At 49.9% G+C, this 18,764-nt stretch overlaps 8 protein-coding genes across 8 annotated transcripts; 4 read left to right on the top strand and 4 right to left on the bottom strand.

The window, feature by feature from the left end:
* Positions 1–147: 147 nt before the first annotated feature.
* cdc123 (cell proliferation protein CDC123) lies at positions 148–1,486 on the top strand (the record flags this gene model as incomplete). The annotated part of the gene is made up of 2 exons (XM_061214799.1): positions 148–275; positions 331–1,486. The coding sequence occupies 2 exons, from the start codon at positions 148–150 to the stop codon at positions 1,484–1,486; spliced, it is 1,284 nt and encodes a 427-aa protein (XP_061069230.1).
* Positions 1,487–1,859: 373 nt separating this feature from the next.
* Positions 1,860–2,789, bottom strand: N7525_009626 (dodecenoyl-CoA isomerase; the record flags this gene model as incomplete). The annotated part of the gene is made up of 2 exons (XM_002563686.1): positions 1,860–2,499; positions 2,599–2,789. The coding sequence occupies 2 exons, from the start codon at positions 2,787–2,789 to the stop codon at positions 1,860–1,862; spliced, it is 831 nt and encodes a 276-aa protein (XP_002563732.1).
* A 420-nt stretch (positions 2,790–3,209) lies between these two features.
* Positions 3,210–3,643, top strand: N7525_009625 (uncharacterized protein; the record flags this gene model as incomplete). The annotated part of the gene is made up of 2 exons (XM_002563685.2): positions 3,210–3,292; positions 3,386–3,643. The coding sequence occupies exons 1-2, from the start codon at positions 3,242–3,244 to the stop codon at positions 3,641–3,643; spliced, it is 309 nt and encodes a 102-aa protein (XP_002563731.1). The 5' UTR covers positions 3,210–3,241.
* A 680-nt stretch (positions 3,644–4,323) lies between these two features.
* N7525_009624 (serine palmitoyltransferase small subunit family protein) lies at positions 4,324–4,760 on the bottom strand (the record flags this gene model as incomplete). Its single annotated transcript, XM_002563684.1, has 2 exons — positions 4,324–4,571; positions 4,643–4,760. The coding sequence occupies 2 exons, from the start codon at positions 4,758–4,760 to the stop codon at positions 4,324–4,326; spliced, it is 366 nt and encodes a 121-aa protein (XP_002563730.1).
* A 1,065-nt stretch (positions 4,761–5,825) lies between these two features.
* On the top strand, positions 5,826–6,489 carry N7525_009623 (peptide chain release factor family protein; the record flags this gene model as incomplete). The annotated part of the gene is made up of 2 exons (XM_002563683.1): positions 5,826–5,999; positions 6,103–6,489. 2 exons carry the CDS (start codon positions 5,826–5,828, stop codon positions 6,487–6,489), a joined length of 561 nt encoding a protein of 186 aa, XP_002563729.1.
* A 276-nt stretch (positions 6,490–6,765) lies between these two features.
* On the bottom strand, positions 6,766–10,053 carry N7525_009622 (uncharacterized protein; the record flags this gene model as incomplete). The annotated part of the gene is made up of 8 exons (XM_002563682.1): positions 6,766–7,216; positions 7,267–7,446; positions 7,505–7,808; positions 7,865–7,947; positions 8,001–9,322; positions 9,381–9,551; positions 9,611–9,921; positions 9,993–10,053. 8 exons carry the CDS (start codon positions 10,051–10,053, stop codon positions 6,766–6,768), a joined length of 2,883 nt encoding a protein of 960 aa, XP_002563728.1.
* Positions 10,054–10,505: 452 nt separating this feature from the next.
* On the bottom strand, positions 10,506–12,534 carry N7525_009621 (uncharacterized protein; the record flags this gene model as incomplete). The annotated part of the gene is made up of 6 exons (XM_002563681.1): positions 10,506–11,720; positions 11,772–12,078; positions 12,137–12,202; positions 12,261–12,363; positions 12,420–12,452; positions 12,510–12,534. The coding sequence occupies 6 exons, from the start codon at positions 12,532–12,534 to the stop codon at positions 10,506–10,508; spliced, it is 1,749 nt and encodes a 582-aa protein (XP_002563727.1).
* Positions 12,535–13,457: 923 nt separating this feature from the next.
* Positions 13,458–18,188, top strand: N7525_009620 (putative GTPase activating protein (Tsc2); the record flags this gene model as incomplete). The annotated part of the gene is made up of 1 exon (XM_002563680.2): positions 13,458–18,188. One exon carries the CDS (start codon positions 13,458–13,460, stop codon positions 18,186–18,188), a length of 4,731 nt encoding a protein of 1,576 aa, XP_002563726.2.
* Positions 18,189–18,764: the final 576 nt, after the last annotated feature.

Below are 18,764 nucleotides of genomic sequence, written 5' to 3'. Positions count from 1 at the left end.
CCATGCGACACGGATGCCTGAGGGCCTTAGACCCCTGGATCCTCGGGCTTATCGTTATCGGCACGTGATGGCAGAAAAAGTCCCCCCGCCATCGAGGGGAACTCGGTCGTCGGAACGATCTTATACTTTACGCAAACTATATTCAATATGCCGTTGATTGAATCAGACATCGCTATGCCAGAGGCATCATCCAGCAGTCTCCCAGATCGCCTCCCTTTTCCGCCAACCACCTACTCCCATATCTTGCATTGCTCCTATCATGACTGGCATCCGCGGTAAGCTTCTATCCATATATGACTCAACACCGAACATATCTGACCGAAGCTTTAGGTACCGCAAACTTGCTCCCAAGTCGCGTGTCATCCCTTTGACCGCTCCTTTCGTCGAATACCTACGTTCCGACGGCATTGTGCTTCCACCGGAGGCAGCCGCCCCAACCGACGATGATAACCTAGACACATTCTCCGATTCAGGCGAGGAGGAGCCCGATCCATCTACGGAGTGGCAGGAGATCCACACCCAGATCAAGAATACTATTTCTGAATTTGGGGGCATTGTCACACCGAAATTAAACTGGAGTGCTCCCAAAGACGCAACATTCATGGCCGCCACAAACGACACCCAATGCCGTTCTCCGAATGATATCTATCTCCTCCTGAAAAGCAGTGACTTCATCACCCATGATTTGGATCATCCCTTCGACGACTGTGTGCCGGATACAGTCACCGACGAATCCACGGCGTCTACGGTTGACTCACCGCTGCCGGATGTCCCGTATTCTCTGGTTCTCCGCAAATACGTCAACTTCAACCCTTCACTCGAGTTCCGTTGCTTTGTGCGTAACCGCGTACTTTTGTGCATCACCCAGCGCGATCAGAACCATTTCGAATTCCTCTTCCCCATGCGTGATATGCTCCGGTCTCGGATCCAGTCATTCTTCGATGAGAAACTCAAGAACACCTTCCCCGAATCCAACTTTGTATTCGACGTGTACATCCCCGCGCCACACCAGCGTGTCTGGTTGATCGATATCAATCCGTGGGCGCAGCGTACCGACCCGTTGCTGTACAGTTGGTTGGAGATTCTCCAGATGAAGGATCCGATTGGTGTGCAAGAGGAAGAAGATGTTGGAGCGGAAGAGTTTGTGAGAATCTCACTCCAGGATGGTAAGGTAATGCCTTCGGGCACGACAGAAGAACTCGAAAAGGAAGATGATTTAAGTTCCGACTCGGAAGAAGAAGATGAGGTCGTCGAAGGAGATGACGAACAGGCCCCCTTCCTCCCGGAATTCCGTCTCATCAAAAAGGATGACCCTGAGGCATACGCATTCAGCTCCACTCAATATTCGGCTCACAAGGTGCCCAGGGAGCTGGTTGATGCTTCGCTTGAGGGGCCTGGCGGCATGAGTGAATTCATGGGCCAGTGGCAGGATATCTTGAAGAAGCAGGAGCAAGATGATCGGGCTGCTGGCAGTGACTTTGAATAAAAAGATCTCGATTCAACGCTGATTTGGATAAAAGCATGGATTTTTGGTCTAGTGGCGTTTAACAAAAAGCAGGGGAGTGAGTTTCTGGGGATTGCAAGGTTGCATTGTGGACTACAGATGCATCCACACATTGAATGAATAAATCGATATATAATTGTCGCTCTCCATCTCCAGTAGGCACGATTCCCTACCTAGGCAGACCTCTGTCAGCATGTGTGTTGTGTTCATTGCTTTAATCTTTGGTCTTGAAGATCAAAATACTGCAGCAACTGAGGCCCTACGTCTTTATATCGAAAAAAAGGACTTTGGTAATGTAGAAGAGGCAGCCGCACCCTCTATTAGAATAGCTATATACAAAGAGACCATCGAGCGACTAAAGTTTATGCCTCTTCTCACCAGACGCCAACCTCCGGAACTCTTCCTGAGGGGTTCCCTTCATAAAACGCTCAAGCCCCATAAACGCCTCAAGACCATTCTGGCGATCCAAAAGCTCCCTCTCAGGCCGTCTTACCAGCTCCTTAATCTTCAACAGACTACTCTGGTTCAAGTGTGTACCAAGACGATCATCAACCTCCTCAAGCACCTTCTTCAAGAACCCATCAGAATCCTCCTTCTTTCCAGACTCAGGAGTAATAACCTTATTCACAAATCCAGTCGAAACAAGCTCTTCACAGGAAATGCGCTTGCTCATAATGAGCGCTTCATTCGCCTTAGCGACGCCAAGACGCTCGACGAAGGCACGACTAGCGCCGCCTTCAGCAACGAGACCGAGCGAGGAGAAGGGAGTAAGGAGGAAGGTGTGCGGGGCAGCGTAGATGAAGTCAGCGTGGGCGACTAGTGCTGCTGAAAGACCGACAGCGGGCCCGTTCAGTGCGACAACGAGGATTTTGGAGTGGTTGTAGAAGGTGCGGGTGACGTCGACGTTGTTGGCGACAAAGCCCTTGACTAGCTCGCGGCGGACGTTTGGGTTCGTATCGTCACCGCCAGGACGTACACTTGTTACATCGGCTCCGCTGTGGAGAAGACATGGGTGTTAGACATGGTAGATCTTGTCAAGTTTCCTTTTTGGGATATGTTGTGGTATATCTAGGGCTGGGCTGTGGATGACATACGCAGAGAAGAAACGACCTTTTCCGGTCAGGACAGTAATGAAGATATCTTCCCGTGAGTCAATCTCCCGTAGACGCTCGCCTAGAAGGTAGTATAGGTCGGCATTGAGAGCATTTAGCTTGTCAGGGCGATTGAGCGTCACGACCGCTACGCGATCCTGATAAGTAACGGTAATGAGATTGTCGTTCGACATTGTTACTGTATGTATATTGTAGGAGAAAACTGCTCAATTGAATACGAAATCAAACTGGGTCTGCAATGGTTTATCAATCCTCCCTAGTTCTACGGAATGTCCGGGTACAATGCGAGTTTGCGGGGAGCCGAGGCCCGCGGCGAAGTTGCTGATTGAGGCCTGAGGCAAAAGCAAAAATGTGTTTGTCTTGTTTGTCGGTTTGTCGGTTTGTCGGTTTGTCTTGTTTGTCTGAAACCGAGTAATCACGTCCGTGACTGGTCCACAGGCCATGGCACCATTCGGCGATTAAAGATCAACCTACATATTATCGCTGCTCTCTGTCTGCTGGAACCAGGCGATATTACCATTGGGCATATCCTGAAATAAGATCGATCCTTCATCCACCCTGCTAGCAATATCTGAAACCGAAAATCCCCAGAGAGAAAAAAAAAGCAACGCATCAAACCCATACAATGTCGCAGATCTTCCGCAAGTTGCAGGGAGGCAACCTCGAAGTCTTCAAGGTGTGTAGCTGACAAGCAGGCCTCTCGATCAGGCACTGCCAGCCCCCGCCTTCCATGGCGTGTTCTTAGGACTAACGGGGTCCATATATATAGTTTGGGATGTACGTCCTCTTCCCCATCGGCTGGATGTACTATTTCGGTACCAACCTCGACGACCGCTTCGCCACAAAGGGCTTCTGGCCCACTGCTGAGCAATCACACAAGATCCCGCTGGATAAGGAGGAGATTGACAAGGAATTGGCACGTATGCGCATGGTGGATGCCCTGAAGCGGGAGCAGAGACAAGCGGCGGAAGCACAGGCTCAAGCGCAAGCACAGGCAGAGATCCAGGCAACGCAGATCCAGCAATGAGACTGCGATTAGTGGGTATTATCGGGGGAAGCTGCCAGGGTGGTCTGGAACACGACATGTGCTCATTGTCTAAAACTCTGGGAAAAAGGGCCTTGGGAGAGAAGGCTCTTCCCTCTCCGTTTGGGCGGATTTATAATTGCCGAGGACAAGAAAGGTTGGCATTGCGCTGGGGAGTTACATATGTGCTGATGATGGGTTTACTTGTACAACACTCTGCTCTGGGCATTGAGGGCGTTCTGGGGTTTCATTCTATATGTTGAATTATTCAACATCGTATTGCTTTTTTCTACCTCTACGATGTACTATCTGCATTTCCTGTACATCGTTCTGGAAATTGTGTAAATATCAAATTCAATCATGATCACGTTCCAATGATAACACAAAACTGGTATCAATCGACCACACAACTCTGCCGAGGAGGCTTATCTATATACAGTGTGGTGCGAATGTCCCAAGGAGAAGAAAAGACAAGAATTAGTAATAATATAATTTGCCGCACTGCGACAATGCAAGTCATAGGGATGCCGCAAGTACCCAGAACACAAGAACCCCAAACAAGCGCCGGCCGACAGGAGTGGATACGAGGTGCCCTTGGGTATGAAATTCAAGGGAATTAGACGGTTCCACACTCTTGGTAATCGAGAATGCAAATGCAACCATTATGCGTGTCGGGCTTTTATTCACAGTTCAGCCATGCGCTCAGTCGAGGTGGCAGCGGCGTTCTTCGCCGTCTCGTACATAATGTCCCCGATTTGTGTGGCCACGCCATTTTCGCCAAAGACCGAGCTGATCGACAACCGACCGGAGCTGAACAGGCGCTCACCGGCCCAGTAGTAGTAGAGGCGGCCGTAGATGGCGCGGAGGTGATCGGGAAGGTAAATGTATGTTCCCATAGCGATCATGGCGATGAGTCCAAGGAGCAGCGTGTCTGAATAAGGAATTGAACATTAGCCATGGTGCACCAAGAGTATTCCGGACGGGGTGGTAGGCACAACATACTGAAGATGAACTTCTCAATCGGGGTAAGCATGTAGAGGGAGAATGTCACCTCATACTGGTAGATCTTCAATCGCATCCAGCGGAAGAGGCTAGACACAGTCCAGATAATAAAATCCATTGTTGCGGGTATTCAGAGGACTGTGGGATGTTCCGGTCTTTCGTTGCTTCTTGCGGCTTGTGGTGCCGTTTGTTCGATTTTTTCCCCCTTTCCACTACCTGGGCACGCACCGTCAATGACGAGACGGGGGAAACAGATCCCGGAGACAGTCGTATAGACACGGGCACTATGTGTATACCCGGCTGGAATGCGGTGGTGTCGGGGGGAAAAAATGAGCGATGGTATTCCCAATCAACACGGCTGCGGGAAGTGTTGGCGTGAGGTAGCCGGATATCGCGGGAACGTGGGCAATTGGAGGATGTTCGTTACAATTAGGAAGAGGGTATTGAAAGGAGCCGTCGGCGTGGATTGATGATACGGGAAAGGAAGAGAGGGCGGATAAGAGTACACGAAGCTGGGGGAACTGCAAAACCCTTCCCCTTTCCGTGTTTGCCGCAAGAGTTTGTACCCAGTACTTATGTTCGCCGCGATTGCACGGCTGAGTCTCAGGTACTTGATACTTAGTGTTTCGCAGTATGTACAATTTAAAATGTCACGACGTTGGATAGTATAATTCTACATATACTATACGCATAACCTATCCTTCGTATCTTCTCTATCAGTACATTACATATTCTACAGGTCTCAATTGTACTCCGTGCTTGTGTCATATAACTCGGTCTATATGTAGTATGCAGGCAACAATATTGAGCATAGATATAGTACAAGTAGTTCCATGTCCTTTTGCTGGTCAAATTTTAGCCCAGATGTACGAGACCCAATATCCGTTTCATAATCCTTGGATAAGTGCTCTCCATGGTTGCTATTCATGATCACCTCGGTAGTCCTCTCATCTAGTGAGGAAAGCTTACAGGACTACATATAGACGCCACTTCTAACCAACAGAATGGAAATATATCCAACTGCCTAACTCCCATTGATTTAAAATACCAAGCTTATTGTCTTTAATTCAACCAGAAAATCATCCAAAGGAGGCAAAACAATCATACTTCAAGCTTATCTTATCGCAAACCTCGGCGGCAATAACCTCAACTTTCAACAAACCACAGCGCCAGCACCAAAGCAATGCTCTCTCGCCTACACTGGTGGACGTCGTCCCGAACACTAGCAGCTCCAGCCCGACTCTTCAGCCAAACCCCCATCGTCCCCGCCAAACCGCTCCCCCCACGACTCAAGATCAGCGATGCCGACATATCAATATCCTACCTAAAAGGCACCGGGCCTGGCGGACAGAAGATTGTATGTTGCAAGTCCCAATCGCCATTCCCAGACCATATCCCTCTTCTATTTCTTCCCATAACCATCGCCATCCCAGTCACAGACCAAAACTAACAGAACCTAGAACAAAACCAACTCAGCCGTACAAATCATCCACAAGCCCAGCGGGGTGGTGGTCAAATGCCAAGCGACACGTTCACAGTCGCAGAACGCGAAGATTGCGCGCTCGCTGCTCGCTGATAAAATCGAGGCACTAGAGAATGGGGATAATAGCCGGGTTGCGATCAAGGCTGCGGCGGCGAAGAAGAAGAAGGCTAGTAAGATGAAGAAGACGCGGAGGAAGTATCGAGAGCTTGGGGAGGGGGCGAAAGAGGGGGGAATTGAAGAGGAAGAAGATGAGGTCGAGATCATATGGGACGATGATGTAAAGGAGGGAGAAACTAAGGAGACTGAATCGGAAACTGGCGGCGGGGGCGAGGCTAAATCTGAAGTCCCTGGAAAGGGTGTATGATGCGAGCTTTATCTTGTTACATGGCCATTTTGTATAGTAGGTCTACTGCATTGGTGTTTGAGCGTTTATTTTTGCGAGATTTACATTCTCATAGATGTACTCCTAATGGAAAATCAAACAAACATTGAATTCATGGATCTAGTGTCTCATCGCAACATGCATTTGGTGTAGTGGGGGGAATTGGGAAAGGATTGCATTACTCTGAAGGAGAAAGCAAACACGCGTAAGTTGAACTTTTTTAGTTTCTTGAAAGGAAATGGGACCATAGAAAAGCCACTATTGAGAAATGTAACTTGCCAGCACAGTCTTTGACTGATCGTCAAGACGTTCCTGGGCGAATTGCGAAATACGGCCATTCTGCTTCTTGTCGGCCTCCTTCAGGTATGAGCCCACCCAAGCCTTGAGGTCGGCACCAGTCTCGGGCCACGGGTCCTTCTGCTGGGCACGGATGGTGTTCAGAGGAGTGAAGCCAACACCGAAGGACATGTCTTCGATGTCTGCGTCGTTGATGAGATCATCTCTGCTTGCGGGCAGCGGCGGAAGCTCGAGGAGCTTGAGCAGGGCGGTGCAGGTGAAGCCCCACCCCTTCTGGCTGTACCGAGTGGCAAAGGCCTCTGAGTTGGCAAGGGTCTTAGTGAAGGAGACGATAGCCGTCTTGCGATCCAAAGGCCGGGCAAGCTTCTGAGTTTCAGGCAGGATGACGTTGACATAGATGGGGGTGAATAGTCTAAGTATATATTAGCATTTGGACCACTTAAACAGAGTGTGGATACATACCCCTCTTGCACCTTGTCGGTGACCTGGATGACGAAGTCTGCGCTGTAGCCCTTGTTGTCCTGTGCCGAGATGAAGTGGAAGAAGCGAATGAAGCGCATAGTCAGGTTCTCTGTCTTGGAGTTCTGCAGACGTTGAAGAATGATCTGCATGATCATGACAAAGTAGTTCTCAAGGGCAGTTCTAGGGGAAGCCGAGTTAGATAACCGGAAATTGGGCGCTTGGAAGATGTGATACGTACGGTGGGAAGTTAGCAACAACTGTCTCCAAGAGATCAAAGCCAAAGCTCTCATTGGCCTTGGTTGAAACTAGCTTCTGGAAGATACCAAGGATGGGCTCGATCTGTTTGTGTTCAATGATGAACTGCGAACCACGCGGGATGATCGAGGAAAGCAGCCGGACCAAGGCAGGAATATTTCCCTTCGAGTCCCACATAACGGGCATCAGGATAGGGCCAATAAGTTCCTGGTAGTAGGCGGGAAGGGTGCCGGATGGGTTGGCCTCGAGCAGCGCCGCGAAGAGCTGGAAAACGTAGGGCATGAATTCTGAAATTTGTTAGTAAGGGTTCGTTCTGACAAAGATATCGACTGGTTTGCCTCACCTTGCACATCATTCTGGAGGATAGCTGCGAAGGGCGCATAAAGAGCCTGCTCGAGCTTGTCGGGGTTGGCAGGGGCAGCAAATCTATCATCATGTTAGCGTTTAGCACTTAGAATTTGAAAAGTTTAGGAACATACCGGATGAAGGCGCCCATAGCTTCGAAGTGGAAGTAGTAGAATCGGGGGTTACTTGGGTTCGCGCTGATGATATTGGTAATATTAATGAAGCGCTGGAGGACGAGATCGGTGAAAGGCACCACGCCCTCCTTGATGACAACCAAAACCCGCATCACGCAACGCATCAAGAACTCATTCTCCTGCACCTTCTCAGGAGCCGGATTACTCTGGATCAGCTGGAAAATGTGCTCAAGAAGATCCTTGGCAAGCGGTGTAATTTCAGTAGGTGGAATGACTGCCTGTCCTTGGCTGTCGGTGAGGAAAAGTACTCGCTCCAGGGCAATGGCAGCATAGGTGTAGACGACGAAGTTGGACGACGCCAAATGCTTCACCAGCACAGGTAGAACCTGCAGCCACTGTTCCTTGGTAATGATGCTGCGGAAAGTGTACAGATACTTGATAGCGTCGACCTTCAGGATAGGGTGAACGCCACCCTCGTTGATAAGATCCGCGGCGAGGTTCTGCTGGAAGTAATCCGTGATGCTGACCAACTGGTTAGTGGCAGTCACACCGTGCGAGGCGGTCGCAGTGCCCTTGGCCGCGATAGCGGAGTAAAGGTACGTCGCTGTGTCCTTGGCCTTCCAGTTGGATGAATCCTTGGCATACTCGCCCAGGTAGTGTTGGGTATACTTGAGGACGACCTGGGTCACTGGCTCTTCGAATTTTTCTGCCAGCTTGCGGAGGAAATCAGTGGCAGCCCGGCGTCTGGTCTCGCTATCGGAGCCTTCCAAGTCCCGTCGAATGAACTCAATCGGCTCATCCTCGAAGAGTTCTTCGTCGGACTCGCGCAGGCTAACGTTCGGCAAGATGACCTTTTCAACTATCTGGCCCAAAGTTTCCTCAGCTTGGAAAGCAGCGGCATGCTCGGGCATGCCTGCGACAGATGTCAAGAAGTGCAGTGCTCGGCTGACCAAAATATCATACTTGGTCTCCTGACCGATGGTTGTGAGGAAGCTCCATGAGCTCCCAATGAACTGTCCAACGTGAGGCTGGAAGACATCCATGTACTTCTGTACGTAGAGAGTCAAGGCCTCAAAGATACCAGCGCGAACATATTCTAGCAGACCAGCCTCCGTCTCCTCATCGGTGTGGAGTAATTGATTATCGTAGGTCAAATATTTGAGGAAGATGGTTGCGATTCCGGAGATGTTGTCTTCGAACATAGGAGGGAGATCGTGGGAGGAAAGGTCGTAAAACAGCTTGACCATCAGGTTGAGCTGAGTGAACCCTTGGGTAAGGTTCTCTTTGTTGGCCTTGTTTTGCTCAAGGTAGTTGTCCAGTGCCTGGGATGTGTTAACATTCGGCCCACCGAAGTAAGACTGGGTAGAAAATTGAACATACCTCAAACAGGGCCAGGAACGGAGTACCGAACTTGCCGAGAACGTGGTTGATCTCCGTGTAGAGCGCATCGGACTGGAACAAAGGTCTCCATCTCTTGAAAATGGAGTGTGCAACTTGCAGCACACCAATGTTGACAGTGGGGTTGCCTGGTGACAGCTTCGAGACGAGGTCCTAGAGAAAAACAAATTGTCAGAAATAGCAGTACAATGCTTTGTTGAGTCCCAACTTACATCAACCAGAGTATCCCATCGCTCCCAGAAGTCACTGTCAGCGATCACACTAACGGCCTCACCCAACTGGCTCTGAATTCCCGGTGGAACCGAGATCATCAAGGAGATCAGCTCGCGCTTGAGAGTCGTAACTTCATCCAGCTGCAGCTTGTAATTTCCATCTTCATCCGTCCAGTTGCGCTTGATAAAGTTCTTAAAGCATAGAGCACTAGCAAGACGTGTGTTGTAAGGTGTGGTCTCCGATGCGGTGATGTGAAGAAGCTGTAGCGAGAAACCGGGCTTCTGTTCTTCCTGACGAAGAGTAATCTCGGCTGAAAGAGAAAAAAAGAATCACATCAGTCAACACTGTTTCAAGTACCCGAGGTCAACACCTATCACTCACCTGCCTTGTTTTGTCTGGGGTCCAAGCTTGCCTCTAACAGAGCTCCAAGACCCTCCGCCATTTTGTTACGTGGGGTATGAATACAAGTGAGAGGGATTAGATGAGGAAAGGAAAAGAAAAAAGATAGATGCGAACAGGTAGGAATTAAGTATTCAGAAGATTCAAAGGTGAGCAGAAGTGCTGATTACCACAGAAGGAAAAAGATAAAAGATCCAAAGCTCAAAGATAATAATGCGAGTGCTCAATAAATTGTAACAGCCCACATAAACACTGGAAGTACGCTAGTCCCAATGAGGTTAGAACGTCACATGCTTGAGCCTCTCTCTGCCTCAGGCATGAGGCTTGATATTCTGCGCCGTGACTCTGCGCTCTGTAAGGAGTATTAAAATCGGGAGATGTACAATTGCAGAGAAGTATTAAGTGGTAAATATTTTATTTAATTCTCTATATTCATAATGCTTTTTCGTGAAAATTACAAACTCCTATGGAACCATCATTTGGAACCATCAATGCTTAGAGAACAATGTTGCTGACCCCGTTAGCTAAATCCATCTCCTTCGCCTGAGACAAAGCCTTGACCTGGTCAAAACAGCCGGCCGCGGCGGAAAGGAATCCGAGGAATGGCTTGCTGGGTGCCAACACACGAGAAATATACTCGGGGTGGAACTGAACACCCACGAACCAAGGGTGGTCCTTCAGCTCGACAATTTCCATGCGCTCACCCCGGTCATCCTTGCCAATGAAGTGGAGACCGGCAGCCTGGAGCTGATCAATATACTCGGGGTTAACTTCATAGCGGTGGCGGTGGCGCTCATCGACAGAAGTGCGGTCCAATCCGTAGAGAGAACGGAGCTTAGACCATTCGGAATTTTCCTGGAAGAGGGTAGGACGGGAACCAAGACGCATAGTACCGCCGAGGTTCACCTGGTCGATTTCGGGCATGTACACCACGATCGGATGGGTGGTACGCTCATCAAGTTCAACCGAGTTGGCACCCTCGAGCCCACAGACGTTACGGGCGTATTCAATCACTGCAATCTGCATACCCAGGCAGATACCAAGGTAAGGCTTGTTCTTGGTACGGGCGTGGTGGGCAGCGCGCATCATACCATTGGTGCCTCTGGTACCGAAGCCGCCTGGGACCAAGATTCCATGGGCGGTGTGGATATCATACCAGGCCTTGTGGTATTCCTTGGAGTTGGTCTCCTCCCATTCGGTTTCGAGGTGCGAGGCATCAACCCAAATGATGTTGAGCTTTCGGCGGGAAGCCATAGCAGCGTGCTCCAGGGACTTGATGACGGACAAGTAAGAGTCGTGGAGAGTGACATACTTGCCAACGAGAGCAATGTTGACAGTTTCGAAAGTGTGCTCCTGCGCAGTCGTAAGGGTCTTCCACTGTTTCCAAGTGGACTGACCCTTGAGAACCTGTGTCTGAGAGATGTCGACCTTCTTGATGCTGAGAAGATCACTCAGAACACCAAGGAAGCCTTGCTCCTCGAGAAGCAGAGGGACGTGGTAGGTAGAGTTGACATTGTGCACGCCAATCACCTGCTCTGGCTCAACTTGGCAGAACATGGCGATCTTGTCGGTGGTGGCCTTGTCTAGGGGTCTCTCACAACGGCATGCAATAAGATCTGGGCTCAAACCAGCTGAGCGAGCATCCCGGATAGCCTGTTGGGTAGGCTTGGTCTTCAATTCATCGTGGATGACGGGAACCAGGGAAACGTGCTAGAAAGAGTCAGAGTTGGAGCCGAATGGTCTGGCAGTTATTAAACATACGATCTGGACGAAATTGTCCTTGCCAGCCCGACGACGCAGCTGGCGCAGTGCCTCAACGAAAGGAGCGCTCTCAATGTCACCAAGTGTGCCACCAAGCTCGATAACACAAACATCCGGTTCCTCGTTGGTGTCGTCAGCGGGTGTTCTAGCCACACGCTCGATCCATTCCTGGATAGCATCTGTCAAGTGCGGCACTATCTGCACCGTGCGTCCAAGGTAATCGCCGCGGCGCTCCTTCTCGATCACATGCTTGTAGACCTTCCCGGTTGTGATGTTGTTATCCCTTCCAAGGGTAACTCCAAGGTAGCTAAACCGCAAAATATCAATTAGTCTCGGTTGTATGACCCGTGAAGAGAAGAACCTACCGCTCATAGTTTCCGAGATCAAGATCCGCTTCGCCACCGTCGTTCAACACGAATACCTCTCCGTGCCTAAGAAATTTATGTCAGGAACAGCGTTCAGAAATGCAAATTGAGAGCAACCACGTACTCGGTAGGGGCCATAGTTCCCGCATCAACGTTCATATAGGGATCGATCTTGATCGAGGTGACTCGGGCACCCTGAGTCTTCAGCAGCAATCCGGTACTCGAGGCTGGATAAAGTTAGACCGAGCGGCTTTTTTCTAATTCGATTCATAGAGAGGTGTACCAATTACGCCTTTCCCGATGCCACTAATGACACCTGTTATACATGAGTCAGTTACTGCTTGTTCCTAGGAGATCGACTCGCAATAAATACCTCCAGAAACCACGACGTACTTCATCCTGGTGATGGTGGGGATGAAAGACCCAACTGAGACAAGATATGTGAGATTTGATATTGAGTTTAAAAACGAATGACCAGTATAACAAAGACCCTCGAGAAAGAAAAGAAATGTAGGGTGCCGTTCCTGGCTTCTGCCAAGGGGGAAGAAAGAATCAAATAATTTTTGAAGCTGTAAAAAAACCGCCTTTCCGTGGTCACCGCCCTCCCATTCCCCCACTTTGATTGACTTTTCTGCCTTCCCCATAACTGTGAGTCATGTGATTTGAACGAATCAAAGGGTCTTCAATAGTGTGTACTCTGTAGAAGGGAATCCCTCCAAAAATCTACATATAAAGAGTTCATGACCTGTATGTATAGCCTCACATCTTTCACGCTCAGCACTAGCAAAAGTACATGTACTCAGTCACAAGTCTGAACTTAGCCTCCCCCTCACCGCCCTTTCTGCCACACATTCTGGGCGGTGTGTGACATCAGTAAAGTACATCAGGTGATTGGGCTGGAATATCTTCATCTCCGATGCGTGATTGATAACCCCCCTCAATCCACATCACATCACTTGCTTGTTGTGTCATCGATCTGGCGGGGTACTAGTTCTCTTGATATTCATCATCTGACCTTGTTATCCCGGTCCAATTCCCTATCCGCTGCCGATCAGGCTCGTTTGGCGCGCCGATATTGATCACCAAATACCCATTGTCGCAGCTTGCTAGACATCATTTGAGTCCCTGCATGTGCATTCTCTGGTCATAGGAACTTCCTATGTAGTTAGAGCTCTTATTTGCCAACTTCTAAAGGGTAAAAATTCCCGATCTGCCTTTCGACGTCGTCTGTCGTGGATGATGCAATACCTGGGCTAACTTAGCTGTCAAATAGTCCACAAAACAACGTCCGCCTGACTCTCTCCCTCGGCCACTGCAGCGGATGTCTTCCGATGATGTTCCACAGTTCTCCCAGCACAAACCCTCGTCAACTAGCTTCGCAGATGTCTTCAAAACTCTAGGCGTTGGTCGACCCAAATCGCATTCCCCGGTCTCATTACAGGAAAGCAGCAGCGACTCGCTGTCTCACACGGATAGTCGCGGAACAAATCGGCGTGCGCACGGATCCGAATCAATGCATCGTGGCAGTGTTGTGTCGAGTTCCTCGGACACTCCCAGTGGCCTGGATTTCGAGACGTCACTCCACAATCTGTCCCAAAGGCAAAATCTAGCACAGGCGATCGAGGAGGCGGACAGTTTATCAAAGGGTCTCTCATGGTTCAGCTCCGACCAGTCCATGGTGCTGTGGGAGGCTGCCGAGTACCTTCTACATCATGAAAGCTCGCCGGATGCTCAGCAAAGTGGTGCCAGATTATTAGAAGCGATTGCAGCCCGTCAAGATTTGTCTCCGTCAGCTAGGCGGCTGGTCTTTGAATCGATAGCTTCTCCAACCGAGCCAGAAGTGATTGCTGCGCGCGTACAGTCGTTGATCTCCCTATCAGATCATGGTAGGAAATTGGATTTCGCGAGCTCCTCAATTCTTCATATCATCTCCTCGTGGATCGTTCCGTTTTATGAGACAATCGCATCTGCGCGAGCAAAGGCGAAAAAGGGAAAAGTGGTTAAACCACATGGACCTAGTCACGATGAAGCAGTGTTTGCAGATCTCTTCCAGTTTGTGGTCGACCTGATCACTTTGCAGCGAAAACAGCCAACCCAGGAGGAAATCGAAACTCTCCTCACGGAAATATTTACAACTTGCAGGAGAACCAGTGTCGCGGCGGATATAAAGAACTCTCTGGCCGTGTTTGACGCTGTCATTATGTACGCCGATGTGCCTGACATAAGCTTCCCAACTCTCTTAGAAGTCCTTTGCAGCATCCATGCGTCAGTCAAACCCCTCTCTGGGCCCACATCACGAGCAGTGCGCAGTCTAGCCAAATCACGAAGACAGGCAGAGATGGTAAACACACTCCATGACTTCCTGAGAGATTCGTGCGCCGTCGAACAAAGTCGAAACCTGAATGTTCTCCGTGGCACACTTTATGTGTTCTCGGATTTTGTTCGTGCTTATGGCCAAGATGGCATGCCCCAGCTTCCCTTTGATCAGCTGATGGAATCGTTGCAAGTCATTGCCCAAAAGGATGACAGCAGAGTGGATGCCGACATGTTGGATCTGTGTCTAAACATTCTGGAAGGAGACTATGTTCGAGTCGCATTGGAACGGGATTGGACGGCATTTGTTAATCTTATCATACTCTGTTCTCGCCGGCTCGTGGACGAGTCAGCGACATCCCCCACTTCTACAACTAGCCCTCAGGGCAAACCTACGTACGACGAGACCAAATCCTACATTCTGGCAAATCTCATCCGCATTGCTTCTGCTCTTGAATCCCAGTGGGAACAACTCAACAGAGACCAAAAACACCATGCTGTCCGGTTCCTCATGAAGATACACCAGCACGTTGAGCCTCCACAGGCTGAGCTCATCATCCATTCGATGAGAGAGGACAAAACCTGCCATCCTTCCAACAATTCAGACTGGGCTCATCATTGCCGTGAGCTGGTCGCGTGTTTTGTTCAACCACGAAAACAAAGCTCGGACATCCGTATCTTAGCTTTGGACACGTTGAAAGAAGCTCTATCCGGCCATGAGGATTTGCTTTTCTCCCACGAACACGGTCTTCTCGGGCTCCTATTGAAGGATTTCTCGGCGGAACATGATCTTCTCTTTTTGGAGTCGCTGGTGTCTTTGTTAACGGGCCCGGCTATACAATACAGTGATGATGATATGTTCAAATTGCTGATAAGCACTATTGGAGCGCCGATGCAGGCGGAACTCCATCGCGACGAACCGCGCGAGCATCCTCCGAGCCATGGATCTCAACGCCGTACGTCCACCACTAGTGTCTTGGAGTTAAGCTTGACAAACGTCTGTGCTGTGGGCCTCGTGAAGATGATGCTGCGTGCCTTGAACCTCTCCTCAACCAAAGCTGTGATGGTTTTCGAGGCACTGCTAGACATTGCTCAATCTCCAAGTCGGCCAGTAGACTCACGTTTGACGGTCTTAAAACTACTTTTCCGACTGCGATGTGACTCGGCAGGGTCAGTCACAGTCATATCAACATCGGAGAGCGACTTCTTGATGAACGTACTGGGTCGCAATCTCGATGGTGGCTCTAAATTACAGGCCCCCAGCGATAGCCCCACCCGCGAGATTCCTCAGCAAGATAACTCACCAGTCTCACCAACCGGAAAGCTTCCAATGAGAGAGTCTGCGCCAACCCCAATGTCGAAGTCGGCCCAGGGACGTGGCTCTATCTCTGCCCGTGGATCAAAGCTGACGGCCCCAGTGTGGACATATGCTCTGCCGCAAGTGCTTCCGGAGCAACCATCTGGAGAGTCTAGTCCTGTCGTATTTGCCTACACCCACCCGGAGGAATCTAACCCCGCCGAATCAGAAACGACAATAACAAGAACCACGGGGCTATTGAAGGTCAAAATGTGGCTCGAAGTTGTGATCACCTTGTTGCAACGAGAAGTCGACTGGGATGTTTACAGCTACATTCTTACTCATATAGGACCTCAGCTTGGCAACAAAGACTTTTTCAGAGATGCTATCCCTCAGATCACGCTCCTTCGCAGCATTCTGTGTGATCAGGTCAAGAATGGAACCTTCCACGAGCCTCCTGAGACCACTGGACTGAAAAAGAGCGATGTGGCCGCCTGCATCTTCGATGCGCTTTGCATGCTTGTCAGCTATCATGAACACTTTGCCAAGAGTGAAGAAGATGATCTTGTCCGAGCTTTCATGCAGGGTATCATTGGATCATGGGGCGGCACATCCCGTGGGTGCATTCAAGCACTGTCCCTCTGTTGCTATGAAATCCCAATGTCAGTCACGAAATCATTGAACAGCATTCTTGATAGGATGTCAAAGGTGATCACCATGTCAAACATTGCTGTCCACATTTTGGAGCTCCTGGCTCTGCTTGCCCGATTGCCCGCTGTCTACGTCAACTTGCGCGAGGAGGAGATCCGCACTGTGTTCGGCATCTGCATTCGATTTTTGCAGACCTCTCGAGAGCATCGGTACAGAGCCTCTGAATTGGCTGCAAGGGCCTCCCTGTCAGCCCAACCTCCTCAGTCTAGACTCAGTGCCGGGGCAAAGGAAATTGCCGCCCATGCAGCTGAAGCTGTCGAGACCTCCCAAGATGGAATGTCGAAGTATATCTCGAACCTCACCTACCATGTCATGGTCTTCTGGTTCTTGTCTCTGAAACTCCAGGATCGACCCAAACATGTCAATTGGATCACCAGCAGACTCATATATCACGATGAACATGGAAAAGAGGTGGTAGAAGAACAAAGCCAAGTATTCATCGATTTGATGCAGCGAGTCGCTTATTCGGATCTCGGAGAGACCATCCCCTTCGAAAGCTTCCCCCCTTCCCCTGAGGATGGTCCAGTTGCAAAGAAGTCATGGATTGTCGGCATGAGTATCGTCACCGTCGAGAGCGCCGGACTATCTGGATTGTCTCAGATCACGAAGCGCCAGGCATCGGGTACCACATACTCTGTCTATCAACAGCGGACAGCCCCAGTTCTGCCGCATCAAGTTCCTCCAACCCCAGATGCCCATTTGCATTCCGACTCCATGCGCACGGCAGTCCTGCCGAGTCACATCATGCTTCAATTGACTGCCACTGCCTTCCCTACGCCTACAGTCATGCAACCCATCCCGGTTCCGGAAGACGATATCACTCGACGTGCGATTAATAACTTTGATCGCACCGACATTGTGGATGGTCATCGGATTGGCGTTGTATACATTGACAATGGCCAGACAAAGGAGGCGGATATTTTGGCCAACACCGGTGGTTCTGCGGATTACGAAAATCTGCTGTCGGGGCTGGGAACCAAAGTGTCCCTTCGGAACCCCCAATTCAATCCGCAAGGATTGTATGCCGATACTGATGGAGAGTACACCTACGCTTGGCGGGATCGTGTGACTGAAATTGTGTATCATGTTGCAACGATGATGCCTACGGACTTTGACCGTGACCCAGCCTGCGTCAACAAGAAACGAAACCTTGGCAATAACCACGTCACCATCGTGTTCAACCGATCCAATCTGCCCTTCAACTTTGACACAATTCCGTCCGAGTTCAACTCTATCAACATTGTCATCACGCCATCATCTCGGATTGCCTACGACGAAAGTGGCAATGCCAGTGGTGAGACAGATCCGCAGAAGCTCTACTACAGCGTGCAGGTCGTGAGCAAGCCCGGCTTCCCAGACGTCTCACCTGCTGCGACACCAAAGGTCATCTCCGGCAAGAACTTGGCAGCCTTTGTTCGCATTCTTGCCCTCAACGCGTCCGTCTTCTCGCTTGTCTGGAGCAACAAGGGTGGTGAACATACCTCGTCCTGGACCACCCGTCTGCGAGAAATCAAGAAAGTCCGCGAACGGGCTCTCAAAGCCCAAAGTCAAGGCTCTGAGGCCGCCGAAGGGACTTATCCAGGTCTGCGGCGGAATACCAAACCCAATATCTTCTCGGAGGAACTACCCTCTCGTGCACCTCAAGTACAGACCGATTTTGCTGCGGAATGGAATGCAGCGGCAGACACCAACATTCTCCAGAATTTGGATTTCTCACGCTGGGCCCGCTGATCCGTCTTTTTTGCTGAGTCTTCCCTATGACAGTCCTGGGCGAGATGACCTCCATGACTATCCTCTTCTCCTTTTACTGCCCATATCTACAAGACACCCTCTCCTCTCACTTCCATCCATTCTCTCCTTATCTTACACCACCTCTCCCTCTAACGAGAAATAGCCCAATCCTTTCCCCTCTCGATGACCCAATGACCCCTAGAAACGACTTCATGTACATCATCTTGTGTTTTTTTCGTGATGCAAGACAATTGTCGCATTTGTGAATACCCCTCCAAAAGTTTTTCTTTCAATGTTTCTTGCCTGTCAGCGCTGTCGCGATTAGGATTAGGGTTTTAGTGAATAAATCAATGTTCTATACTAGACTTGACATAATGGTGCCTTTTTACAGATCTTAACCCAGGCCTTGTTTCATCCCAACAGTCTTCCTCAAACTCGCAGACAGAGTTTCTTCTCGCCACAGCTTACCAGCACATGTTCTACATCAGTTGACTTGGAAACAAACAGAGTTTCTATATGCTAGCGGTATGATATGAAGGAAAGTGGCCCCGCATTGTCTGTAATCAACCTAGTTGA

The sequence above is a fragment of the Penicillium rubens genome, assembly GCF_028828025.1.
Source record: "Penicillium rubens strain IBT 27055 chromosome Unknown utg000003l_segment0_segment0, whole genome shotgun sequence".
In the NCBI taxonomy this organism is placed as follows: Eukaryota; Fungi; Ascomycota; class Eurotiomycetes; order Eurotiales; family Aspergillaceae; genus Penicillium; species Penicillium rubens.
This window is presented reverse-complemented; position numbering and strand designations above follow the sequence as displayed.